At 36.7% G+C, this 27,485-nt stretch overlaps 1 protein-coding gene across 3 annotated transcripts in view; it reads left to right on the top strand.

The window, feature by feature from the left end:
* The first annotated feature begins 540 nt into the window (after positions 1-540).
* Positions 541-27,485, top strand: part of CFAP206 (cilia and flagella associated protein 206) — a 30,134-nt gene continuing 3,189 nt past the window's right edge. The window contains exons 1-12 of one of the 3 annotated variants that reach the window (XM_037144057.2): positions 541-789; positions 1,652-1,720; positions 1,833-1,945; positions 2,545-2,628; positions 7,744-7,834; positions 9,775-9,963; positions 10,743-10,901; positions 12,005-12,213; positions 16,861-16,980; positions 19,037-19,235; positions 20,779-20,919; positions 23,825-24,018. In XM_037144057.2, coding sequence (XP_036999952.1) covers positions 1,705-1,720; positions 1,833-1,945; positions 2,545-2,628; positions 7,744-7,834; positions 9,775-9,963; positions 10,743-10,901; positions 12,005-12,213; positions 16,861-16,980; positions 19,037-19,235; positions 20,779-20,919; positions 23,825-24,018 — 1,515 coding nt within the window. In that variant the 5' untranslated portion in view covers positions 541-789; positions 1,652-1,704. The remainder of the gene's footprint in view (positions 790-1,651; positions 1,721-1,832; positions 1,946-2,544; positions 2,629-7,743; positions 7,835-9,774; positions 9,964-10,742; positions 10,902-12,004; positions 12,214-16,860; positions 16,981-19,036; positions 19,236-20,778; positions 20,920-23,824; positions 24,019-27,485) is intronic. The other 2 variants (XM_037144060.2, XM_037144059.2) reach the window with 2 other exon arrangements.

Below are 27,485 nucleotides of genomic sequence, written 5' to 3'. Positions count from 1 at the left end.
CACAGCAGAGAGAAAGAAGGAACTCCTACCCTTTGCCACAGCATGGATGGACCTGGAGAGCTGTATGCTAAGTGAAGTAAGCCAGGAGGTGAAAGACAAACACCACATGATCTCACCTTTAAGAGGAACTTAATCAACAAAACAAACAAGCAAGCAAACTATAACCAGAGACACTGAAATTAAGAACAAACTGACAGGAACCAGAGGAGAGGTGGGTGGGGATAATGGGGGGATAAAGTGGGAAGGGTTATCTGGACCATTTATAAAGGACAATTGGGCAAAATCAAAGGCGGGTAGGATCTGGGGTGGGAGGTGGGGATAGCTGGGGTGGGGAGAGTGATGGAAAAATGGAGACATTGTACTTGAACAACAATTTTAAAAATAAGTAAAATATAAGAAATTAATAAAAACAAAAAATTTCTTCCCCCCGTGACTTCCGCTTCAAACCGGCATTATTGCCCCGCCCACATTCTGGCCCCACCCCCTTGGTTGCGGGCTTCGGTCTCCATGGTTACACGGCGGCCTCCCTGAACGCCCAGCTTCTCTGGAGGCTCAGGGGAAAGAGTCAGAAAACGCGGCTTTCCCTCTAGATTCTTGCCCAGGTCAGCCCACTCCGGGCTCCGTGCCCTTGACCCCGAGATGCACTCGTGAAGAAGCGTAGGGCGGCCTGCAGAGCCCGGGCAGGTGGAGGATCCCGCCCAGCCCGGTCTTTCAGTTAGGACTCCGTCGGGGCGCCGCAGAAGAGCTGAAAAAGTGGTCACTTCCGTCCGAAGGCGCCCAGGTCCGCAGGTTAGGACCCTGATGTGCCTTCCTGTCTCAGCTCAGCTCACACCCCCAAGGGCCAGAACTCGGGAGATTTAGTGCTTCAGAGGGTGGGGCGAGAGAAGGTACCTAGGGTTGTCAACAGCGACCCCGCGTAGAGACGCAAGCGCACACGGGCGGCTAATATTCTTGGTGTACTTTTTACAAGCTGCTATTTTAAAAGCTTCTGCCACGCAATATTTTAACAGCTAAATATATAGCACTTGGTCCTCCTCACGATGGATGCCAGGCAGTCTGGTTGTACTGGACAAAATGCCAAGTGCTACCTTACCTGAACACTAATAATGCTGAGAGTTAGCTTTATCTACCCGGGATTGCCTTTGTTCTCTACATGTTAAATTACCTACCGCTCTCAGTTACTGATGCTCCGAAAACCCGGACACTCCATCACCTCGAAACGTACCTTTTCCTGGTTGTTGGTAAATGTAATTAATAACCAGAAGTTCATTTTTCCCCATGATGCATAACTCTCGTGTTTTTTAATTTTGTTTTTAATGTTTTTAATTGAGTCCGAAATCCAACTTGGATGTGCAATAAAGAAAATTCATACCAGAGCAAGAATGACTTTCTTCCAAAAATCTTATAACTATGAAAGGTCATTGGGTGAATGTGATGGAATTAACATTTCTCCTTTAAAGCTGTACTCTGCCACCTGCACAGGTTAGGATAGGGTTTCTCATTCATTCTACTCCTTGCATACTGTTTAGTCTTTTTTTAATTAAAAAATATAATACAAATTTTACAAATTCATTTTGGTGATCACCATCATTTAAATAAAGAGGAAATGTTTCAATCATTTGAAGTTCCAATTTCTCCTTTATCAACACAGCCCTTCATTTTTATAAGTACAAAACAAATTAATGAAAGACAGGAGAGGCCTACATGCTAACAAATACTGGTAAGTTAATAAGTACTATTATGACTCTTTACAAATAGAATATAGAGAAATTTAAGGCAGAAAAATAATATATACATATATATTTTTAAAAACCAATTATTGTTTTATTTAGCCAGGATGCCTCCCACTCAGGCAGAAAGTGTTATAAAGAATATCATTCGAGAGATAGGACAAGAATGTGCATCCCATGGAGAGGTGCCTTCTGAAACTCTGGTTGCTTTTATGGTAAGAATGAATATTTTCGTGAATTACTGCTTTATTAAAAATGTTTTTAAGTGGTGCCCATTTTCCTCTTAAAATTCTGTAAAGCTTTCATAAATGCTATTCAGTTGACAATCTATTGAGATCATTGGACAAGTTTGCTAAAAGTATTTTTAGCAAAAAATACTTCTTTAAAAAGTGTATATAGCATGTCAATTCTAGAATTATAGAGACTGATTTAGGAGATCTTGATTAGGTTTAGAAACATCAGTAGTGTCCTGTTGGAGTTTTTATAACAATGTTTTGTTCACTTGTAAAAATTACTGAGTGCCTTGGTATCTCTATGTTTGCTTTTGGTTTAACGATATACAGTAAAAACATAATAAAATATTCAAATAGTTTGCCAATCTAAAATCTAGCCACTGCTTTCAACCTATTTCTCCATATAATTTTTCTATCACCATATTCAAATTTGATGAAGGTGCTGATAAGTTGGGTACTAAGAAAGTCAGCCAAATAATCAACATCTGAGTAATCAGAGGTAGTTGCTTAAAAAATGGAAACATATTAATTTTATAATAATGTGAAATAAAATTATTTAATAGACTCTTTCCTACTCTCAGGTGAAAGCTGTCGTCCTGGATCCAAGTAATGGCTTTAACATGGACAGAATCCTCATAAAGAGTGATGTGCAGAAACTCATTAAGGTGATTATCCAACAATTCTCAAATTTTGAAATATTTATTTGCAGTTCTAAATACAGTATGTGTTTAGACTTCATTATTGACTTCAGCTCCAGGATACAAAAACTCACCAAATGACGGTGCACACAAATAAGGGATTTATTATTGTTTTTTCTCATAAAACAAAGTCCGGAGGTACATAGGCTGTTTTTCCTAGTTTCCTGGGTCACCATCATGTATGTGGATTTCATCCCAGGGTCACAAGATAGCTAATCCACTTTAAGACAGGTATAGGGGGTAGGACAAAGAGCAAAATATGTGCCATTTGGGTCTCCACTTTCCATTAGGAAAATAATAGCTCTCTCAGGGTCCTTCCCATCTACTTATGTTGATTGACCAGAATATTTCAAGTCAGCCTGGGATTTTTTTTTGGCTTCTTTAGCTGAAGAAATGTTTGCCCCAATCCAAACTGGAGCTTTGTTACTAAGGAAAAAGCAGTGTCTGTTGCAGTATTTTAGAGACATCTAGTTATTAATCTCATGTTACATTCAGAACATAATCAACTGACTTACCATATACTGTAAATTTACTTAGCACTAAATTCAAATTCATGTAATTATTGGTTCAATGTAATTTTTTTCAATTCTAAAGGAAAAAGTAACTAATAGAAATAAAATAGGTGTGTCTGAAAACCAGTTTTAAGAACTAAAGGACATCATTAATTTTTTTCTATGTTTTAAGTTTGACTCACTGCATTTAGGTTTTTAAATATTTATTTTCTAAATATTCCTAAATGTATTTTCTAAAAACTCAAGTTTTTAAAATCCTCACTGGAGGACATTGCTTATTGATTTTATTTTTTATTTTATTTTATTTTACTTTTTTAACAGAAAATATTTTATTTATTTTTTATTATTGTTCAACTACAGTTGTCCCCATTTCTGCCCTCCATTACTCTCCCCCACCCTACACATCCCTAGTTCAACTTTTTTAAAATCCTCACTGGAGGACATGCTTATTGATTTTAGAAAGAGGGAAAGTAGGGGAGAGGGAGAGAAGCATCGTTGTGAGAAACCTCAGATCCGTTGTCTCTTGCATGCGCCCCTCCTCACCTCTCGTACACACCCCCGCCAGGAAGTAAACCCACAACCCAGGCATGTGCCCTGACCAGGGATGGAAACTGCGACCTTTTCGGCTTACAGGACAGCTCTCCAACCAAGTGAGCCACACAAGCCAGGGCAAAAATTCAACATTTAAAAATTTTCTCCTAGGCTTAATGGTTTTAATTCCCTTCTTTATAGAGAAGACTTGATGCAGGCTTTCCCAAACTTGTATATGAATGTTTTCATTTCTCTAAGAAATGGCAGAGAAAATTTTCATTATTCTCACCTTCTTTCACAGTCAGCAATTCACACAGTGGAGTGCAGGTCTATTTGCAGGGGCTAGAGGGGACAGAAAGAGGTTTGGGAGTCTGAGCTGGGGAAAATGTTAGGATGATTGTGCATTAAGTACAGACTCCATGATTCTTCAAGGCAGCCTAGAGCTGGGTCTCTCTGTGATTTTATTATTTATTTATTTATTCTTTTTTAAAAATATATTTTATTAATTATGCCATTACAGTTGTTCTATTTCCCCCCTTCATTCCACTCCACCCTAAACACCCCTCCCCCACCACTCCCCCCTTTAGTTTATGACCACGTGGCTCAAGTTCTTTAGATTCTATATTTCCCATGCTATTCTTGCCCTCCCCCTATCTATTTTCTACCTACTGTCTGTGCTACTTATTTTCTGTACCTTCTCCCCCCATCTCCTTCTCCCACTCCCCTGTTGCTAACCCTCCATGTGATCTTCATTTCTATGGTTCACTCCTGATCTAGCTGTCCTTAATTTGCTTTTGTTTTAGGTGTGGTTCTTAACAACTGTGAGTTTGCTGTCCTTTCACTGTTCATCTTTTTTATCTTCTTTTTCTTGGGTAAGTCCCCTTAACATTTCATATAATAAGGGCTTGGTGATGATGAACTCCTTGAATTTGACCTTATCTGAAAAGCACTTTATCTGCCCTTCCATTCTAAATGAAAGCTTTGCTGGATAGATCAATCTTGGATGTAGGTCTTTGGATTTCATGATTTGGAATACCTCTTTCCAGCCCCTTCTTGCCTGTAAGGTCTCTTTTGAGAAATCTGCTGACAGTCTGATGGGAACTCCTTTGTAGGTGACTGTCCCCTTAGCTCTTGCTGCTTCTAGGATTCTCTCCTTCATTTGAATCTTGGCTAATGTAATGATGATGTGCCTTGGTGTGTTCCTTCTTGGGTCCAAGTTCTTTGGGACTCTCTGAGCTTCCTATATTTCCTGGAAGTCTATTTCCTTTGCCAGATTGGGGAAATTCTCCTTTATTATTTGTTCAAATAAGTTTTCCACTCGTGGCTGTTCCTCTTCCCCTTCTGGTAACCCTATAATTTGGATGTTGGAATGTTTAAAGATGTCCTGAAGGTTCCTAAGCCTCTCCTCCTTTTTTTGAATTCTTGTTTCTTCATCCTTTTCTGTTTGGTCATTTTTTTCCTCCTTCTGGTCCACTCCCTTGATTTGAGTCCCAGTTTCCTTTCCATTACTATTGGTTTCCTGTGCATTTCCATTCATTTCAATTAGTTTAGCCTTCATATGTTCCTCTAATTTGTGACTAAAATCAACCAGTTCTGTGAGCATCCTGATCACCAGTGTTTTGAACTGTGCATTTGAAAGTTTGGCAATTTATTATTCACTTAGGTTTATCGGCTCTGGGGCTCTGAGTTGTTCTTGAGCCATGTTTTGATCTGTTCATGCCTATTACATATGAGGAGCAGAGCCATAGGTGTTCACCAGGGCGGGGCCACCCAGGTCGCTGATTTGTGATGCTGTATGTGGGGGCGGGGTCAGAGAGGGACAATGACGGTTCTCTCTGCTGCTTTCTGCTGCTTGGGCCTGTGGGGTCCGTCTCACCACTGCTAGCTCCTTCACCGGTTTATCTGCACGTGAATGTGTGACCACGGTCCGCCCTCAGTGGGTCCGCCCACTTCTCCACACCTGGGATCCACCCACGGCTGCTGGTGCATCTGGGTTGTGCACCCAGGTTGGTCTGGTGGATCTTTCTTGCCCGACCCCGCTCTGCTGCTGGCTCTGCCCCTCTTACCGGTTTGGCTGAAGGGTTCGTTGTTTTCAGACTTCAGTGTAGTTCAATTTTCTGTGGTTTGGCTGTGTTTTTGTTGCTAAAACTTTGTTGTTTTTAAAGTTGGTTGTGTGAGAAGGCAAAGTGCTTCCACCAACACCTCCATCGTGGCGGAATTCCTCTCTCTGTGATTTTAAATGTGATATACAACCCATTCTCAGCAAAGCGGCAATAACTGGTGGTCAATCTGAAATTTTATTGGAAAGCCATGAAGAAGAATCAAGGAGGGGCAGAAAATATTTTTCTTCTCCCTGGCCAGGTGGCTCAGTTGGTTGGAGCATCATCCTGTGCACCAAAGGGCTGGCAGTTCATTCCTGGACAGGGCACATACCTAGGGTGAGGGTTTAGTCCTGGGGTGGGGTGTGAGCCCTTGGATGTTTCTCTTTGGCATCAATGTTTCTCTCTCTCTTTCTCTAAAAAAAAATTGGTGAACATATCTTTGGGTGAGGATTAAAAAGAAGAGTTTTAATTTTTTCCTGTAATTCAACTAAGTTGGAAAGAATCAAGCTCAATATACTTTTAATATGACAGGTATATTAACTATCAACATAGATCATAATTTAAATGACAAAGTTTGTATTTTTCTCAATTAAAAATCACTTGGGGGTGGGCTGGGAAGGGAGTAAAAGGCAGAAAACTACTTGAAAAAAAATTAAATAAAAATAGAAAATGCATTATAAAAATTACTTGGGTAATGTTGAATGTAAACTATAATTGAAAATATTTTAATTATTTTTATTTATTATCCTCACCTGAGGACATTTTTTTCATTGTTTTTAAAGAAAGAGGAAGGAAAGAGAGAAGCATCAGTTGGTTGCCTCCCATATGCACGCTGATGAGGGACTGAACCAGGGGTAGAACCAGCAACCTAGATGTGTGCCCTGACCTGGGATCAAACTGGCAACCTTTTGGTTTATGGGACAATGCTCCAACCAACTGAACCATGCCAGCCAGGGCAAAAAAAGAATTAAAAAAATATATTGCAAAAAAATTGCCTGGAAGAGGTAGTCTTTGTAAATTCCGTGTTTAGAGCGGTCCTTCTTCTCCACTAGGAGGGATCCAGGGGCACAGGTTTCCGAAGAGGAAGTATCCCGTCCTCACTCTTGCATTCTCTCCTCCCTGTGCCCAGGAAGGCAGGGCTGGTGCTGGGAGGCGGGGCGAGGGTGAGGCTCCTGATGTGCCAGCCAACTGCAGGTATAAAGACTAAACAAAAGAAAAATTCAGTGTTATCATTCAATATAAAGGGGCAAAGCAAAGAAGGGGGGGAAATGGGAGAAAACAGACCAAAGGAGGAAATTCTGAAATAGCAGGCAAAGCCAAAGAAATTCTGTGAGCAGAGGAAGGTAGCTGCAGCAGCTTTTCAAAAAATGCGTATGACCTCCAGCATCAGCAAAGAGTGTTGTTTAAGGCTCAGTTAAGAAGGGGTGAGAAAGTCTATAAAAGCTATAGACTACCCAAAATGTCAAATTTATTTTATTTTATTTTATTTATTTATTTTTTGAGACAGGGGGCAGGGAGGGAGAGAAAGGGACAGAAACAACATGTGGTTGCCTCTTGCACACCCCATACTGGGAATCTGGCCCACAACCCAGGCATGTGCCCTGACTGGGAATCAAACCAGCGACCCTTTGGTTTGTAGGCTGGCACTCAGTCCACTCAGCCACACCAGTCTGGTAAAGGTCAAAACTTTTGCCTTCAACTCAACTATTACCCCACCTGGGTATGGTGATACTGGTTAAGTCTGGGGCAATAACTATTGTTGGTTGGGCGAATTATAAAGCATGAAGTCCTCAAAAATAAAAAAAATAGTAAGAGTTATTGGTAGATAAATATAGACACTATTACTGTGATGTTTCCCTTATTTAAAAAAAATAACTTTAGAAAATACTTCAGATAGAAACTGTAATGAGAAGTGTTCATGGGGTATTCTTTTCTAGCTTTGTGTGAGTCGGCTATTGGACAGTAAGAATCCATCCCTGGACACCATTAAGATGCAAGTCTACTTTGATATGAATTATACAAATCGAGGTAACATGTATCCACCAATTTTGATATACTTAAAAAAATTTGTATTGTATTTAAGCTAATAAGGGCTTCATTTGGTTGACAATTTTGGTTTAATTTTTTGGTCTACCTTTTGAAATTTTTTCCAATTTTGAAAAATATGATAATGTTGGAAATGCTAAAAGGAGAAAAACACCAGTGGCCTTTCTGAGCATTAAAAGTAAGGTCTAACTATTATGCCCATAGTAATTATGTTTTCAAGCTTATTGTATTTTGACTGTAGTAGCTCTAATGCATAATAATTAGAAATTGAAACAACTAGTCCATCTAAGTTAAAGATTTTAATTTGTTGATTTTTTTTTGGTTTCTGGTTTATATTTTAATGCTTACCTAAAGTATATAACTAACAAAAATGAAATGAATGATAGTAAATTTAAATTTAGAGCATATTTTCTTATGTAAATTGTTTAATGCTACTGCATAGACAAACTGGAAACAAGAGAAAAAGGAAAATAAATTCATCTATAGACTACACGGCCTCTGCCCCACTGTGTTAGCCATTTGTTACCTTTCATTGTCTTTTTTCCTCCTCTATATTGAACTTTCATTTATGCTTACATATGTAAAATCCTATATCTTACTTTTTTGCTTAAAAATAATGATAATTTTAAGCAATAAATAATTGTGGAATTGACATCATTTAGATTTTTTAATTGCAAAAATTTTGTTTTTGTAAAAAGATTGTAAGTATTAACTGTGTATAATTAATGTATTAAATATCATAATAGTAAAATGAGGTGTTTTGTTGAATTACTTCCAAGGAATGTGCTGCTGGTGAATTGTGGCTGCCACAATTAAGTATAGACCTCGTCATATCATGAGAAGAAGGGAGAGGGAGACCATTCTTGATGCAACATCATATTATCAATAATGCCATTCCAAGAAAATTTATCTAGAACTAAAATACAAATATAATTGAACAGAAATATTTACACTATGTATATGTGTATACTATACATGCTTTCATAATGCATACATATATATTACATGTTTATACTACAAATGTTTATATTATAATATACATATTTAGTATTGGGTTTGCCAAAAAGTCTGTTTGGATTTTTCTGTAAGGTGGCTCTAGTAGCATTTAGTTCCCTTTAACTTCATTGAAAACAAACAATTTTGTTAGATTGTATTGTGACAGCTGTCATATCAGTGTGCATTTTAAAAAACTTATCAAAATTGGTGAGTTTTTGTGCAACAATTTTAACATTGAAGATGGAAGAAAATATGCAACATTTTCAGCATATTGTGCTTTATTATTTTAAGAAAGGTAAAAATGCAACTGAAATGCAAAAAAAGATTTGTGCAGTGAATGGGAAGGTGCTGTGACTGATTGAACATGTCAAAAGCGGTTTGTGAAGTTTTGTGCTGGAGATTTCTCACTGGACAATGCTCACAGTCGAGTAGACCAGTTGAAGTTGATAGCGATCAAATTAACACATTGACATCAATCAACATTCTTCCATGCAGGAGATAGCCAACATATTCAAAATGTCCCAATCAATAAAGTTATTGGTGAAAATGAAAAATGTGTCTTTCATTTTATGGAATAAGCCACACAAACTTTTCAGCCAACCCAATATAAATTGTCTTGTGTACTTTCTGTTTACTTGGGAGGTTTTAGCCTTCTGATATTACTGTTCGGATTGTCTATTTAAAGTCTTATGTGTTTTGACAAGCATGCCATTTAAATTGCTGTAATAAATCTTTCCCACTTGATTTTTTTTCTTGAGGTTAACTGCTGGACATTGTTTATTATGACACTTTATGAAAATACTTGTTTTCATGCAGTAGTAGATTTGTTGTACCTCAGCCATTGTTTTTTAACTGGTCCTGCTTTCTTTATGTGAGAAGAATTTTAAGTATCAAACATATAGAACATTGTCCTTTGCCAATTTTAGAGGAATTTCTTGAAGAACATCACCGGATTGTGGAGTCTAAATTAGGCCTTGTTACCAGAGAAATTACAGATAACAGAGCTTGTGCTCGAGATGAACTGGAAAGCCTGTACAGAAAGATTGTCAGCTATGTGTTACTGCGCTCTGGGGTTGGATCCCCTACAGATATCAAGATTGTCAGAGAGGCAACAGGTAAAAAACATTTCCATTCTATAAAGTGAAAATATATGAACACTATATCTTATAAAATCTGTTAAATTACAAGTGTTGAAGATGCCTTTTTATCTGAAAACAAAGTTAATCGAAATAAGAAGTTAAAACTTACCCAGACTCCTTTTACACTGTGTAACAACTCTAAAATGCAAAGAGCACCTCTGGAAATTGACTATTATTAATGTCTTAGAGCTGTACATATCCGGGGACCCACTCCTCCTCATTAAAGAAACACTGGCAGTAATGATTCAGGATACCAGGCTGATTGGGTAATGGGGGCCACAGGAAAGTGAGATTTTACAGTAAGGTAAAGAGTTGAGTCTGTCATCTAAAGTGGACGCTGGAAAAGGACATTGTTTTATCCCCAGGGAATGCTAGTCCACTTTCTCACTTTAAGGCAAAGAATAGGCAAGATCGCTAACCTCCCTATGGCCTTCTTTCACACTTATTTTAAAGCATCAATTTTTCTACTCATAGCCCTGATTAGAAAGCTCATTTTAATACTCATTGCCAAAAACTACTGATGGATGCTTAATTATTAAAAACAGACATGAAGCAATGGCAGTATTTCAGTAGCTCAGCTTTAATACATGATCAATTTTGCTATGTATGCTGTAATCAGGTACCAGAAAATTAAAGAATCATATAAGTAATTCTATAAAGACAGGCCTTTTACCTTTCTGCTGAAAGAAACTTGTGATTTAAGTTCTGGTATTTTTATTTCATAATCTTGTTGTCCGTTTTGTGGTTTGTTTTAGCTGCCCTACAGAGTGTTTTTCCTCAGGCTGAACTCGGGACATTCCTAACTCTTTCTAAGAAGGAGAAAGATTGCCAGCTGAAAGAACTCTCCATGATCGTTACTGGAATTCGTTTATTCAACCGAGACACTGGAAAGGGAGGAGAAGGCATTGAGTACTGTAGGTCTATCATTACGTTAATTCTATAGATTGTGCAGGTTTAGAATGTAATTTGCATAGTGAGGAAAGTAATACCCAGTACACCACTACCATTCTTCGATTTCAGATTTGATTGTCTTAGTTACGACTACTTTTCACAATGTGTAAACTAGCATAGGAGAGTGAATCAGTGAAAGGAATGAGGGCACAAGTCCAGAATCCAGCCTCCCTCATTCATTGGGCTTTGTGTACTTTACTCCAAGTCAAGTAACAAAAAGGGAGTAAAACTCAGTGATTTAAAAATAGAAATCACCCTGAAAATAAAACAGTTGTTGATTCAGTTAATGGAATGAAAAGGTCCAGGAGGAGCTATCCTCAAATGTTTAAATTCAGGAGTATTTACTATGTGGTAATATGGATTTATTATTTGTAATAAATTACCTATCTATAGATAATTTATTATATATAATAGATATCTATAATATTTCATGAAGGTACTCATGAAATATTTGATGAAGGACCTACCAGTAGAAATAACTTCCCTAGGAGTTTGGTGCACATATAGGCCCAGTGATAAGGGGTTATAATCTTTCAGCAGGTCACTGATCTAGTACAATGGGGTAAATTTTTGCATTTTCAATCTGTTCTAAAAACTCAACTACCATTCCTCATGAAGTTCTCTATTTTGCTAGATTATTCTGTTACTTTTCAGTATCCCAACAAGTTTCTTAAGTTGCATGCTTTTTCTTCTATTTTTACAAACAAAAAAGAAGATACACAGAAGGAAAGATACAGTGACTTTTCTGGAGGCACATGGTCAATAGCACATAATCCCAAAGCCTATGAATTTTTCAGGCTCTTCTGCATGTTTGTGGGAACCGCTGATCTTCTCTACCTTTGGTTCTTGTTCTGACAATATATTTCATTTAGACAAGGGTTTTTTTTTATGTGTGTGTGGTACTTTTTTCCATGATGTGAGAACCATGAAATACATGCCTCATCATTATTAATTTTGTTGACATAAGAACTAACTCAACTTCATACTCAAAATATAACCATTTTAAGGCTTTTTGTTAATTCTTTTTAGGCTTCTTCATGTCTCTCTTAATATACCTTTAAAACAGTGCCAGCTGTTCTACACGAAGCAATCCCAGCCACCACTCAGCATATCGACTCCCAACTTCAGACCGCCCAAGAACAGGCGTACCGCTACACGGCCATCCTTGAGAAAGTAACGCAGAACCCACTCATGAGTACAGAACTGCAGCCATATATGTTAAAAGAAGCACTCTATAATGTGCGACAGTATGAGATCTTCCTTCAGATCATTTTGGTAAGGTAGTGTCATAAGATCTGGCCTTCTCCATAGAATGCAACCGCTTTAGATATTATGGGGCTGAAACAAAAGATAGAACCAGGTTGTTGATAAAGAAGGTAACCTTGATAACTGCTCCGTTTATATTGCATCTGAAGGCCCAGAAACTAAAATAGAAATGGGGCAACTAGATTTTGCCTTTAATGAAAATATATTGGTAGGAGTTGATTTTATAGTTGTTGATTCTGTTTGGTACTATGTAGTATGATTGTTAGCATGCTGTAGTAAGTTGGTGTGTGTGTGAGTAATACTGCAGTGCTTGCACTCAGACTAAGTGTGTAATATATTGTTTGGCAGGTAGTTGGCACTCGAGTGATTTTTATGTAATTATTTGTTCTTATTTTAAAAATTGGTAGAAAAAATCTTTTATTTCTGATGTTTTTTAGATCTAATGAACAAGCCAAATAATATCCCTAAAGTGCTGGAAAACATGGTAAAGTGGTGATTTTGAACTTTTTAAAAGTAGGAGAGCACTTTCTTTCAGACAGAAAGCTACTCAGGATCCTAAAAATGTAAAACAGGTATTTAGATGAAGGAAGTGGAGACCTTTTCACCACGGAACGGCCTCATGGCACCCTAGGGTTCCAGGGAACACAGTTTATTACCAATGCCATGACAGCAAGCTATGTTCCCACCAATCACTGGTTTTACTTATTTTCATTTTAGCTTTATTGAGGCTTAATTGACAAAGTTGTAAGATACTTAAACTGTACAATGTGATGATATTGGGTTGGCTGAAAAGTTTTAGTGTTTTCCATACAGTGGCTCTAGTAGTGCTTAGTTGTCTTTAACTTCATTCAAAACAATTTTGTTAGATTGTATTGTGACTGCTGTCATATCAGCATGCATTCAAAAAAACTTATCAAGATTGGTGAATTTTTATGTAGCCATGTTAATATTGAAGATGGAAGAAGATATGCAACATTTTTGACCTTTTATGCTTTATGATTTCAAGAGAGGTAAAAACACAACTAAAAGGCAGAAAAGATTTGTCCATAAGAAGGTGCTGGGATTGATTGAACGTGTAAAAAGTGGCTTGTGGGGTTTCTTAGTACTGTTGACATTTTTGCCAAAGTAATTCTCTGCTGTGGGACTGTCATGTGCGTTGGAAGATGTTTGGTAGCTCCCCTGGGAACAAATAACAGGTGTTAGCTGTCATACTCAAACTATCTAAATCAATAAAGTTAACAGTGAAAATGAAAAATGTGCATTTTATTTTACAGAAAAAACTAAACGGACTTTTTGGCCAAATACCTATATCTCCATTGTATTCCCTGCATTGAGTCAATTAACGTATCCATGCACCCACCCCCGCACCATCCCTGTTTACCTTTAAAAGCCTCTGTTTTCCAATCACCATGAGACTCAGGGTCAGGGGAGCTGCTCTTGTTTGAGTGAGCATGAATGTATTGAGGGATAGAACGTGATGTGCTCTGACCCTTTCTTCTTTCTAACTGGTATGTTAATAGCGTGATTCTTCTTTTGGGTGCACTTGATCTGTCTTCTTTCTTTACCACCACTGTAGAGAATAGGAAGATAAACATCCAGATGACATGACTTTATTGCCCTGACCCAGGAGTGTTCCTTATAACTGATTTGCTCTCTTAAGTGGCTTCAGAATGGAGGATTCTAAACCAGCTATTCAAAACCAAATCATTCTTTAGGGTAGATGTTCCCCTAACATTGACCTGTGGCTGTCAACCTTATGTAACTAGTCAGATATGGAAAGGATTTTACAGTCAGTTCATCTTGAAGTGCCTAGAGGTCCACAGGATTAGACTTCATATTTACTTTTGTCTTATGCATGTGGGAGAGATATCATAAGAATAAACCTTGGGAAACTCTCTCGCACACTGTAAGAATGTTATAGAGAATGTTGTTCATTATATAGTATCTTCTCACAGCTCTCAATCGTGAATCATCTTCGACCAACTAACATGCAGTCTTGAGTTCTCATTGGAGTTCTCACCCTCAGAGCTGAAGGGGCGGCCGAGTAGAGTGTGCAACTGATGAGTATGGGCTCTGCAACCAGACTGCTCAGGTTCTAACCCTGACTTTCCCACTTACTGAATCTGTGTCCTTGAGAAAGTTGTTTAACTTCTCTGTGCCTTGGTTTCCACATTTGCAAGATGGGGTTATTGGTAGTCTCCACTATGTCAACAGGTGTAACAGTACCTGACACATAGCAAGAGTTCAGTAAGCTGATGATGGCGGAGGCACTGCCACTGATGACATTTGTCATTACTGTCATCATCATTGTTAGGGTTTTAGCAGAACGGCTCTGATTTCATTTTGATAGGGGCACAAGATGAAGAACTCTTATTTTTCTAGACAGCATATCATTCCCAAGCTCTTTGCTGCTCATGTTATTGAGAAAGTTAATTGTCTGATCTTAGCACTTGTCATGACTATTTCGTACTAACATCAGTCAAGGTTAGGGATGAGTTCTCATGCTCTTTGCTACCTATTCAGTGTTTATCTGTGTACCTTTCAATTACAGTTTCCATTCAACATTACTTTGTACTAATTTCAGGTATATAGCATAATTGTTAGACAATCATATACTTTACAAAGTGGTTGCCCTAATATTTCAAGTGCCCACCTACCACCATATGTAATTACTACAATATTATTGACTATATTCCCTGTGCTGTACTTTACATCCACATGACTATTTTGTGACTACCAATTTGTATTTCTTAATCTATTCATCTTTTTTACCGAGCCCCCCAAACTCCCTTCCTCTGGCAACCATCAGTATGATCTCTGTTTTTATGAGTTTGTTTCTGTTTTTTTTTAATTTTGCTATTTATTTATTTATTTGTTTGTTTATTTATAAAAAATATATATCTATCTTTAGAGGGGAAGGAGAGAGAGAGAGAAACATCAATGTATGGTTGCCTCTTGTGCATCCCCTATTGGGAACTGGCCGACAGGGAACTGGCCTGCAACCCAGGCATGTGCCCTGACTGGGAATCGAACTTCGATCCTCTGGTTCACAGGCCCACATGCATGTCTTCTTTTGAAAAATGTCTATTCAGATTCTTTGTCAATTTTTTTTAATTGATTTTTTTTTGCTATTGAAATATATAAGTTTATTGTGTATTTAGGATATTAATCCCTTATGAGATACATGACTTGCAAATTACTCCCTTTGGATGGTTGCATTCTCATTTTGTTGATGATTGCCTTTACTGAGCAGAACCTTTTTAGTTTGATGTAGTCCCACTTGTTAATTTTTTACTTCTGTTGCCTTTGCTTTTGGTGTCAAAGCCAAAAAATTACCGTCAAGACTGATGTTTAGAAGTTTACTACTTATGTTTTCCTCTAGAAGTTTTATGGTTTCAGGTTTACACTCAAGTCTTTAAACCATTTTGAGTTGATTTTTGTGAATGGTGTAAGATAGTGGCCCATTTTCATTCTTTTGCATTTATCTGTCCAGTTCTCCCAACACACTATCCTTTCTTCATTGTATATTCTTATCTCCTATGTTGTAAATTAATTGACCACACATACATGATTTATTTTGGGGATTCCTATTCTGATTCATTGATCTATATATCTGTTTTTTTATGACAATACCATACTGTTTTAATTACTATAGCTCTGTAATATAGTTTGAAAGCAGGAATCATGATGCTTCCACCTGTATTCTTTTTCAAGTTTGTTTTGTCCATTTGGGGTCTTTTGTGGTTTCATACAAGCTTTGGGATTGTTTCTTCTACATTTATGAAAAATGCCATTGGAATTTTGATAGCAATTGCATTAAATCTGTATATGACTTTGGGAAGTATGGGCATTTTTAAAAAATATATTTTATTGATTATGCCATTACAGTTGTTCTATTTCCCCCCTTCATTTCCCTCCACCCTGCACACCCCCTCCCCCACCATTCCCCCTTTTTAGTTTATGACCATGTATCTCAAGTTCTTTAGATTCTATATTTCCCATACTATTCTTGCCCTCCCCCATCTATTTTCTACCTACTGTCTATGCTACTTATTTTCTGTGCCTTCTCAGAAAAAACCTATACCTTGGTTTTCTTATTTGTGTTTACCCTTTGTGTACTCATTAATATAACGTTAGCACATAGCAAGAATAAATGTTAAGACTCAGCATTCAGCATCTTCTTTTGATATTACTATTATTGTGTCAGAAGTATATAATTTTTCTTTCAATACTGAGATTTTTAAGATTTTCTACATTCTTGAATGTACTTTTCAAAAATTTTAGTATCAGAATAGTTTTCAGAGGAATGCCTCATTAATTTTATCATTGAGGAATGGAGAAATAACATCTATGCAAAGCTGTGCTCAGGAATTCTCAGGAATTCAGTACAATTGCATTTATTCTGAATATCAAAGAATACCTGTATACATTTGAGAAAAGGTATAGCCACTGTGTTTTTAAAACTGTATCTTCCAACCATCACTTCTGGAGTACCACATGTGTGCCAGCACAGTTCTTGGTGTTGAGGATACCATGGAGAACAGAATCCCTGCTCTCACTGAGCTTACCTTCAAGGGAACAGATAGGACTTAAAATAGATGGGATTTTTGTACTAAAATTATTAAAATATTAATGCAAATTATGTTGTCTTCACAGTCAGAAATAATTACTAGTGCTCAAGAAGTGGAAATGGTGACAAAGCAGTTGGGAGCCCAACTTGAACAATTGAAAATGATTGTGAACACAAAGACAGCTGTCCCAACATCACAGGTCTTTGTAAGTATCTGTCATCAACTTTGACGTTATTTAAGGGTGAATATATTTTGGGTTCTATAAAAATGAGTCAGAAGTAATTAAAATTATAAAGGGTGGAGCAAAAGTAGGTTTACAGTTATTTCTATGGAAAACAGTATAATAATAAGTAATAATACAAGAATAAACTTTTGCATACTCACAACTGTAAGCCTACTTTTGCCCAACTGTTTAATTACTTAAACTGTAATATTGGTTTTATTCAAGTTGGTCCTGTTCTTGATGGGTATTTTATAGTAACAGTAGAAGTTGGATGACAGGAATCCCTGGGTAGGCATTTTCTACTAAAGAAAATGCAGGTATGTGTAGTGATAACCATAATATCAATATTGGCAGTGGCAAACAAAATAATCCATAATACAGTGTTGAAAATGTGTTCACAGTAGCTGGTTTCTAACTGCTTTTAGCAAAGGGGTAATGCAACTTGTGACTTTTCTGAAAAGACAGATAATAATCACTGTGATGACTAGGCCTGTATTAATGCTGACTTTTTAGATTATCTATACTATTTTATGAGCAAATCTGATAGCCCCAAGGAGTTGCACATGAAGTGCATTTTATACAGTGTTTTGAGACTTCGGTAATTTTCCATAATCATTCCCGATATTTGAGTTTAAAAAATAACAAGGTCTAGCCCTGGCTGGTGTACTGTGGGCCATTCTTTTTCTCCTTCTCTTTTCCCCTCTAAAGATAAATAAATAAAATCTTTAAAAAAAAAAATAACAAGTTCCAGAAAATGTCCAGCCATTGTTAATATAATGAGAATGGTTTGCACAACATCGCTCTAACCCAGCAACCAAGGAGAGTGGACTGCAATGCGCATGTATGAGCAATGACAACTTCATTGCACTAGTCAGTGCAGGTGGTAGACTCCACTGAGCGAGCATGTGTGCTGTGTGGCCATTGCATTCAAAATGGCTGAGTGAGTACAGCAACAAATCTGCATCAAATTTTGTGTTAAGCTCGAACATTCCTCCATGGAAATTATTTGTATGATTCAGAAGGCCACCACTGTGGGCCACTGGTGAGTGGCAGCTTCATCATGACAGTACACCCACTCATGCATCATGTATCATGCAGAGTTTTTTGGTGAAACATCAAATCACCCAGGTGACTCAGCCCCTCTACAGCTCAGATTTGGGGCCCTGCGACTCTGGCTTTTCCCAAAATTAAAATCACCTTTGAAAGGGAAAAGATTTCAGACCATAGATGGGATTCAGGAAAATACAATGGAGTAGTCCATATTTAGTGGAAGAACTGTGTGAGGTCCCAAGATGCCTACCTCAAAGGGGACTGAGGCATCATTGTCCTATGTCCAATGTTTCTTGTGTCTTCTTCAGTAAATGTCTCTGTTTTTCATATTAAATGGCTGGATACCTTCTGGACAGACCTCATATATTAAGCCTGATTAGTTTTTTTTGTTTGTTTTGTAAGTCAGTGACCTTTAATACAAATACAAAAACTTTATCTCACTAACCTAAAATCTTTAACTTGCAGCTCACAGAACATGCCCCAAGATATATTGCTAGACTTTCCAAGTTGTTTTGAATCATATCAAGCCAGATTAAGTCTAATAATGAGTAAAATTTAGCCTTTTTTTATATAAAAAAGAAGTTATTTTTCCTTTGACCTTTTGAGGTAGAGCATCCATAAATCTTCCTGCTTTCAGGCATGTCAGAAAAAGAGGAGAGCTTTATTTTTTGTAAAGTATAGCTTTATTTGTACTTATAGCCACAAGGTTATCTGTGGTGTCTGCTGTTTGGAAATAGGCCAAGTGATCAAATGTGTTTGCTTTTTTGAGTAAATTAATAATATAATATTCATATCAAAATAAAATGCTTTGAAATAAAATACAAGTTTATTTTCTCATAATTTATGGATCTAGTTTCTATCTAGGTTCTGTTGTTTAACTTCATAAGCCTTTTACCTGTCTTAAGAAATAATTTCTTTATTTTCAATACTACAGTGATTATAATTTTATCAACATTAGATTTTAAATATATTTTTTTCTCTTACTCAGCCCATCTTCATTGCACTTTCCAACTTGTGGACTAGCCTTCAGGATGAAACTGTTTTGATTGGTATCCTCACTAATTTAACTACTAACCTTGAGCGATTTCTGGGCACTCATGAAGTGCTCTTTCCTGAAAAAGTAATACAAGATCTTCTTGGGGAAGTGACTGTAAAAACTGATATGAGTCGATTGAAAGAACACATGGGTAATAGACATCATCCATTCTTTCCTCTTCCTCTTACAATTACCTCTAGAATAATGTCACTCTTTTGTTTTAAAATTATCATATTATATTTTCTGATAAAGTATTAGACATCTTTCTTGATTGTAATATAATTTTCATTATTGGAAATTTGGAAAACAAAAAAAATGTAAATTGGATATCATACTATTCAGTTAACCATCCCTAATGTTATGATTAGTGTTTTCATTATCAATGATTTTTTGTGCTTATATGTTTCTACTATAATATTAGTGATTTTTATTATTGATTTGTAGTAGGAAAGGGTATTAATCCTTGCTATATTTGTTGCTAATAAAGTTTCATTTCTTTAGAATGCTATTTGCCTCAGATTCAAGTTGAAATTTATAAACTTAATTTTTCAAAATTAATTGAGCTTATCTCAGACTCTTTAAGAAATGCATTGATTCTTGAAAACCTGTCCTTATCAATAAACTTCTATTTGTTTGTTCCCTCCTGTCTTAAAGACAGTTTAAAATTCATGAGAAATGCCAAAATAGGGTCTGCACTTGAGTTGTTGCCTAAAAAGAAAGTGTGTCCAGAAGATGAAATTAGATCATTTACTCTCCAAATATCTTTTCAAATTCTATTTTTGTGAAAGGGGAAAATAAAAATAAAGCAACAGTTTCCATTCTTAAACTGTTAGAACACATAAAATCAAAGAGACTCAAAGGCATGCTTCCAGTTATTTTTCTTACTGTTTTTGTTTTTATTAAAACAGCATATCTATGCAATTACTAAATTAAATTGAAAAGTTAAAGTCACTCAGCATAGATATTACACTAACTATATCAGTAAAACAGTTTACTTGCACTTCAATTTAGACGTGTTGTTTCCTACCATACGTCAAAACTTTGTCTTCCCTAGAACACTGTCAAGATATGGCTCCAGTGAATTAGGAGACCCAACGTTATTCTGAAAGAATTTAATTTACACTTGCCACATGTCATAACTGTTCAGGTCTTTCAGGCATACTAGGAAATAAAGAGGGAAGGTTTATTTTCTCTAAAGTATGTATTTACTTCTGGTTGTAGCACAGTCATTTGTAGTGTCTGCAGTTGGTATAGAGCCAGGTGCAGAAGTGCAGCAGGATTGCTGTAGCTAAGAATCTTGGGTATCGGTGTTTTATAAACGCATGTTTTTATTCATGGGAAAAATTTAGTCAGTTTACTTATCAAGTGTAAATAGGCTAGCCAACTGACACCAGGAAGTTTGTTTAAAGTGTACAGAACAAAAATTGTACACCTTGTTGTGAAAATTAAGTTACAAAGAGATGTCTCCTTGCCTCTGTCTGTTCAGAATATTCTCAACTGTTTCAAGAAGCGATAGTCCTAGTATATAAGCATCATATTCAAAGTATTTTGCCACCTAGTGTAAAGTACTGCACCATCCTGAATGAAGTTGATCTATTTCTGTCACATAACAGCCAGTTTCTTCTGCTCATTTCCTTGGGTTGTTTACTCTTCCCGTTGAATAAAGTTCTTCTTGTCCTCCTCTTTCATTTTAGAAGAAAGAGTACATCCGGTGGATTACAGAAATCAAGAGTGGCTTTTCCCAGAAACAACAGCAAATTTTGATAAATTGTTGATTCAGTATCGTGGATTTTGTGCTTATACATTTGCTACAGCAGATGGTCTTCTCCTTCCAGGTATATCATTGGAAATAATATTGCTCCAACTTCCTTATTTTTTTATTTTAATGAAGTGCTATCTCTGTCACTGACTTGTTCACTTTTTAAAACTTTATTGGATCTGATGGTGAACTAGGAAAGGAGCTACAAAGATGATCCAGATAAAGTGTTCATCTTTGACATGCTCACAGTATAATCTGGTAGACTGACATAAATAAGAAATTATAATTCAAGTGATAAGTGATGGAGTGTATATATAATAAAATATGGATGCTGTAATATCATAAATAGGGGCTGACTCATATGTCTAGTGATGGATGGCAGAAATGCTACATAAGTCCTGGTTGATGTGACTCAGTGTATTGAGTGCCGGACTGCAAACCAAAAGGTTGCTGGTTTGATTCCCAGTCAGGGCACTTGCCTGGGTTGCTGGTCAGGTCCCCAGTGGGGGCCAAGTGAGAAGCAACCACACATTGATGATTCTCTCCCTTTCTCTCTTTCTCCCTTCCCTTCTCTATCTAAAAATAAACAAATAAAATCTTTAAAAAAAGAAATGCTACCTGATATTACTAAAATATATCATCCCCCCCAAAGGAATTACTTGAAAGGACATCACTAATTTGACTGATATGATTATTTAAAAATATTCTCCATGACTTTATGGTTACATTCCACTAACATGGATCAGGATTTTTGTATAAGACAGATAGATACCACTGAGGAAATGGCCAGTTTCTTATGAAAGAATTTCTCTTGCTATTACTAGCGCTTCTATAAAACAAACAGTAAACCAGAGATTGAAATGAGATAATTAATTATCCAAAAAGTCCTGTGTGAATTTGGGATAACCAGAAGTTGGCTAGAATGAAAACAATTTGACGAGACTGTGTCCTATTTCTTTTATGCCATTAAGTTCCTCTTTCCTTTCCTTCTCTCTTACTTCTTTTGTTATATTGCACAGTTGGGTATTCCTTTTCATGACAAATATTTTTTGGGATTGTGTGTATGCAGGCTAGAGAACACACAGATTGACTCATATTTATGGTATTGGACTTTTCACAATGGGATTAACAAAAGACTTTACCGTGGGAAACTGATAAAATAGTTTTCTGAGACCCATGTGAGGGTCACTGATACTGAGGAGAAAACAGTCAAGATCCATGAACAAGTAGAGCAGTGGAACATAGATAGACGTTCTCTTTCTTCCATTTTTCGCTTTTGCTTTCCTTTCCGTCTCCCTTCCTCCCTTTGAGTCATGAGAAACCCAAACCCGGAGAAGCCTGGGTGTGTGATGATGGCAGAGGTAGCACGATGTGGTTGGAAAAGCCATGGGCTGGGATTCAGAAGTCTGCTTTCTAGTCCCAGTTGTACCATTGGTGAACTGAGTAACCTTCAGCAAATCTTATGCTTTCTGTGGACCTCAGTTTCCAAGTCGGGAAAAGAAGAAGGAACGACGAGGAGATCTGTTTGGTCCCTTCCAAACTATAATTCTAAGGGGGAAAAGAGAAAAGTAGAAGGCTTGTGGGGCTTAGGTTTTAGAACCTCTCTGAGTAAGCTAGTCCTGGCCACTGTATTTCTATTTACTACATCACTTCCTACTACATTATTTTCTGGGTAGCAGCAACCTGCACTTCCTGAGGGGGATTCTGTAGCCCCTCCCTCCTTCTGTTGGAGACTGCAGACCACAGCAGTTAAATCCTAAGATGATACTGTGCCTTACCAGTCCCGTCCTTTGCAGATGACCTCACTGACTTCATTTCCTGCCACTCTTTCCCTTGCTCACTACTCCTGGCCTCACTGCCCGTTATTCTTGAACATGCTGAGCTCATTTTCACCTCAGGGCCTTTTCTCTTGCTATCTCCTCTCCTTGGAAAGCTCAATCCCCCAGATAGATGTATATATTGTCCCTCATTTTATTCAGCCTTCCCTGATGACCCAGTTGAAAATGTCAACTTCAACTGCCTTCTTTTTACCATGTGTTTAACCCGCTTTACTTAGTGATCTTTCTCCAGCACTGACCTCTCCAGCCTGTGGTGTATTTATTGACTTGTGAGCACAGGGTCTTTGTTTTCTTCTGTACCCTCAGTGCCAAGAACAGGGTCAATAAATATTTTTTGAATAAATGAAAGAACAAAACTGTAAGACAGTATTATTGTTTTCAATATAACTCCCATTGTGTATGTAGATATTTAATAATCCATATTTGATGTGGTAACTTGTTACAGTGGGAAATACTGTCCTTTTTTTAAAATGTTGGTTTGTTTACTACTTTTTTGGCAAATTAACATGACAGTTTATTTTTTAAAGATTTCATTTATTTATTTTTCAGAAAGCGGGGAAGGGAGGGAGAAAGAGAGGGAAGAAACATCACTGTGTGGTTGCCACTGACGCACCCCCTACTGGGGACCTGGCCCGCAACCCAGGCACGTGCCCTGACTGGGAATGGAACCAGCAACTCTTTGGTTCATAGGCCAGCACTCAATCCACTGAGCCACACCAGCCAGGGTGGGAAATACTGTCTAACACGCAAACTTACATTTTGGAAAAAATGTCCCACTTTTGTAGATCTTACATAATTATTTTTAAAACAATGTTTATATAGAAGTTAGTTCAGTTTAAGGAGATTTGAGAAAGTTGTCAGATGATTGACCTCTCATAATAGACATTTAAACACCTTTTATATTTTTATATAAAATCATGCTTTAAAATAAAAACATGTAAAATTAATGTAATATGAATTTTGCATAAACTATAATTTAACAAAATGTACACTTTGAAATAGCTTTCTGTAACATTTTAGCAAAATAAAAACCAAGTAGTTTGTTGAAAATTAAGTATAAAGGAACTGGTTCTGTGGGTGCATTACAAACACACAATCACTTGATAATTCATGGCTCACTCAATCCCTTTTCTTAATTTTCAGGAAATCCAGCAATTGGAATTTTGAAACATAAAGAAAAGTATTACACTTTCAATACCAGAGATGCTGCATATTCATTTGCAGAAAACCCTGAAAATTATATTGATTTAATTACTGAAAAGGCCAAAAAACATGCAGAATTAATTCAGCTACTGGAACTTCATCAACAGTTTGAAACCCTCATTCCATGTTCTGAGGTAAATGGGGTTGATAGTTTAAGAATTTATGACATTTAAAACTATAGCTAATTTAAACGTTACATTTTTGTTGTTCCCCAGTCCATACAAAGGGAGAGTCAGATGAGGCCTTGACAGGTTATCAGAAAGGTGTTCATTCGCATCTGAAAATCCATAAAGAATAGTGAAAGCAGGATAAGGAGTCAAATGCATGAATTTGACTGGAGGAATCTAAATAAGAAAGACCACATTAAGATCGATAATTGAAACTATTATTTTCTTACCTAAAATTGAAGGAACTCGGCACAGATAGCATATTGATAACACAGAGTTGTGAAAGAATTTAACATGTTTAAATCGTAAGTTTGAAAGGCCACAGTGCGGTGTATTTGTAGGTCGGGGCCTATTCATTCAGCAGATGTTTGCGGAGCCACTTACCGTGTACCGGGCACTGTTCTGGGCACCGGGGACTCAGCAGTGTACAAACAGATAAGAAACCCTGCCTGTACAGGGCTCACATTCTGCGGTTTATTCTTCTCATTTTCTTCTTCTTTGTCTCTCATTTTTATTGTTCACCTTTCATCATTCCTTCTGTCACTTCTTTGGTTCAATTCCTCTCTTTTAAACTCACTAAAATAAAAACCTGAAATACATTGTATAATTTTTTTTTAAGTTTTCATCAACATTTTGACTATAATGCAGGTGGGTTTGTGTACAGCTGACCAGGTTGGCAGGGACCCAAGTAGTGACTGGTAAGAGGATGGGCTGGTGACGGTGAAGCACAGAGGGTGGTCTGAACACTTGGGCAAGGACGCTGGCAACAAGCTAAGGATAAAGTGGATGGGGAGCAGTGTGGGGGTTGCTGTGTGGCCAAACCCTGGACACCGTGTTGGTGCTCTTATTCTGACACAATTCTACCAGTCTATTAATGTAACACTCCTTTCGGATGAGGAATTCTCCAGAACATTATAGGTTCCTCCTGATGTGGAAAGAGATTGGCATATACAGTATCCTTCTGTATGAGGGCCAAATGGTAGGCCTACCATTTTTGGCTCAACTGAAAGAGGTTGTTCTCAAAATGATTGGACCAATTTAACTTCAGTACATGAGGATTGTCACTTAACCATAACCTTGCTAACACTTCTGTTACCAGGGCTTAGAATTTATGCCAATGTGATAAAATGGTTTATCATTATTATCTTATTATTTATTCTTTTGATAGTGGAATTCAGCATATCTTCTTACACCTATTACTTATTCAGATTTCCCTTTCTAAACATTGATTATTCATAACTTTTGCCAGATTTTTTCTGCGAAATTACTATGTCTTTTGCCCACTTTTCTATTGGATTTGTAGGAGGTGTTTTTTTTAAAAAAACATATTTTTGATACTAATACTTTGTTGGATATGTTTTGCAGGTGTTCTTTCAGTGTGTGACATATCTTTTCATTCTCTTTGTGGTATCTTTTGATAAACAAAAGTGTTTCATTTTAATGTGTAATTTTTCATTTTTTCTTTATGTCTTGTTTAAAAAAATCATCATGTATTCTTAGATCATCTTAAAAATAATATCTGAAATTATTGTTTTAAATATAAATTTGTCTTTTATACTAGAATCTTTAATCAACTGGATTTGATACTTGTGTGTGGTTGGATATGAAGATCTAATTTTAATTTTTTGTCATTTGGATAATGAATTGTTCGAGATGGTATGATCAATACTCTCTCCTTTCCCTACTGTGCCTTATTTTTTTTAACATGGGCTGTTTTTTTAGACCCTCTATTCTGTTCAAATATTCAGATTTTTAAAAATCCCTGTGCCTATACCTAAGTATAACTTTATAAGCCTTAATATCTGATAATGTTTTTCCATCCTTTTTTCTCTAAAAAATCTTGACTATGCTTGACTTTACTTTTCATGTAAATTTGAGACATTGTTAGGTTCTGTAGAAAACCTTGAAGGAATTATGAATTTGCATGTGTACAGACAACAATGATTTGGTCTTGCTATCATTTTTATTTATAACTTACAGAATTGTAAGATAGCTAAAGACAATGAAAGGTTAGAGTCAGGTAAGCAGACAGGTGTGCTGTATGTAAACAATGCGTAGTTTTACATTAAGGAACAATTTCCCCCTATTATCTCTGGTCTTGTTTTTCCCCTTGCTTTCTATTTACTGTATTTTGCTGTATATAATGCACACCCATGTTTTAGGCCCAAACTTTCAGGAAAAAAATCTTCCATTTTAATTTTTAATTCAATTTTTATTTATATTTAGAAACAAAACTGATTATTATATTCTAGAGTATCATTTTGCATATGGATATTGTTATTGCTTTTTAGAGTTATACTTTTAATGCATAAGCATAAACAAAAAAACATTTACATATATACACAATTAGTACTACCCATGTATAATGCACATCCTTATGTTTCCCTCAAAAATTTGGGCAAAAAAGTGCACTTTATACATGGCAAAATGGTAATTCCCAGCTGTTCTTCAGTGACTTTCAATACCCGTGGAAGTAGTTATCTCCTTCCAATGCTGTGGTCATTATTTACTTGCCATTTACTTACACTGTATAATACCATTGACTATCTTTTCAGTATGTTTTTATCTACCTCTCTATATCATAAGTTCATTTTGAAGGCAGAAATTATATCTTATGTTAAATGGTAGGCACTCATATCTGTTGCTTGACTAGGGGAAAAAGTTAGTTTTTTCTCTCTCCTTTGTACTGAGACTGAGCTCCTTAAATTCTGTCACTCCTCCAGCAACTCCAGCAGTGTTGCATTTCGTTTAGCGTGGAAATACTGAATAGTACTTAGTATTTGAATAGTAATAGTGAACCTCTGGGTGTCTCAGCAGAAACTTAACATGTTCAACTAAAATTAAAAATGACCTCCTAGATAATAATCTGTCTAAGTACAAGGGGGGGGGTGCCCCAAAAACCCTGGAGTTATCTTCTGCAGAGTGGGCCCTTGTAATACAGGCTTCTCCCTCTAGGTGAGTGTCCAGGAACCTATCTGCATCAGCATACCAGCTGGTCATTTTTGTGAGAGGCTGCCTTTGGCTTTGGTGAATTTTTTGGAAGAGTCTTTCAGTGCATTTGCCCATTTCATGATGGGTGATTTGTGAGCGCACCTACCCACACCATGCTGACTGTTCAGAATTTTTTGACCAAAAAACAGCATAACCCCTATACCCCTTCCTCCCTGTTCACCTGATCTTGCCCTCAGCAACTTTTTTTGTATGAAAAAGTCCTCAAAGGGAAATGTTTTGGAAGAGGTGAAACAAAAAACAGCAGAAACACTACATGGCATCAAAATCAACCAGTTCAAACAATGTTTTGAATAGTAGAAAAAACGCCTTGTTTTAGGTGTATTGCATCAATTAGATGGAGAGTATTTTGAAGGTGACTAAAGTTTAAACATGTTAAAAATAAATACATAATTTTTGATAAATAAATTCTAGGCTTTTTCGAG

This window comes from Artibeus jamaicensis, unplaced genomic scaffold (genome assembly GCF_021234435.1).
Source record: "Artibeus jamaicensis isolate MK-2021 breed Jamaican fruit bat unplaced genomic scaffold, CSHL_Jam_final contig_387, whole genome shotgun sequence".
In the NCBI taxonomy this organism is placed as follows: Eukaryota; Metazoa; Chordata; class Mammalia; order Chiroptera; family Phyllostomidae; genus Artibeus; species Artibeus jamaicensis.
This window is presented reverse-complemented; position numbering and strand designations above follow the sequence as displayed.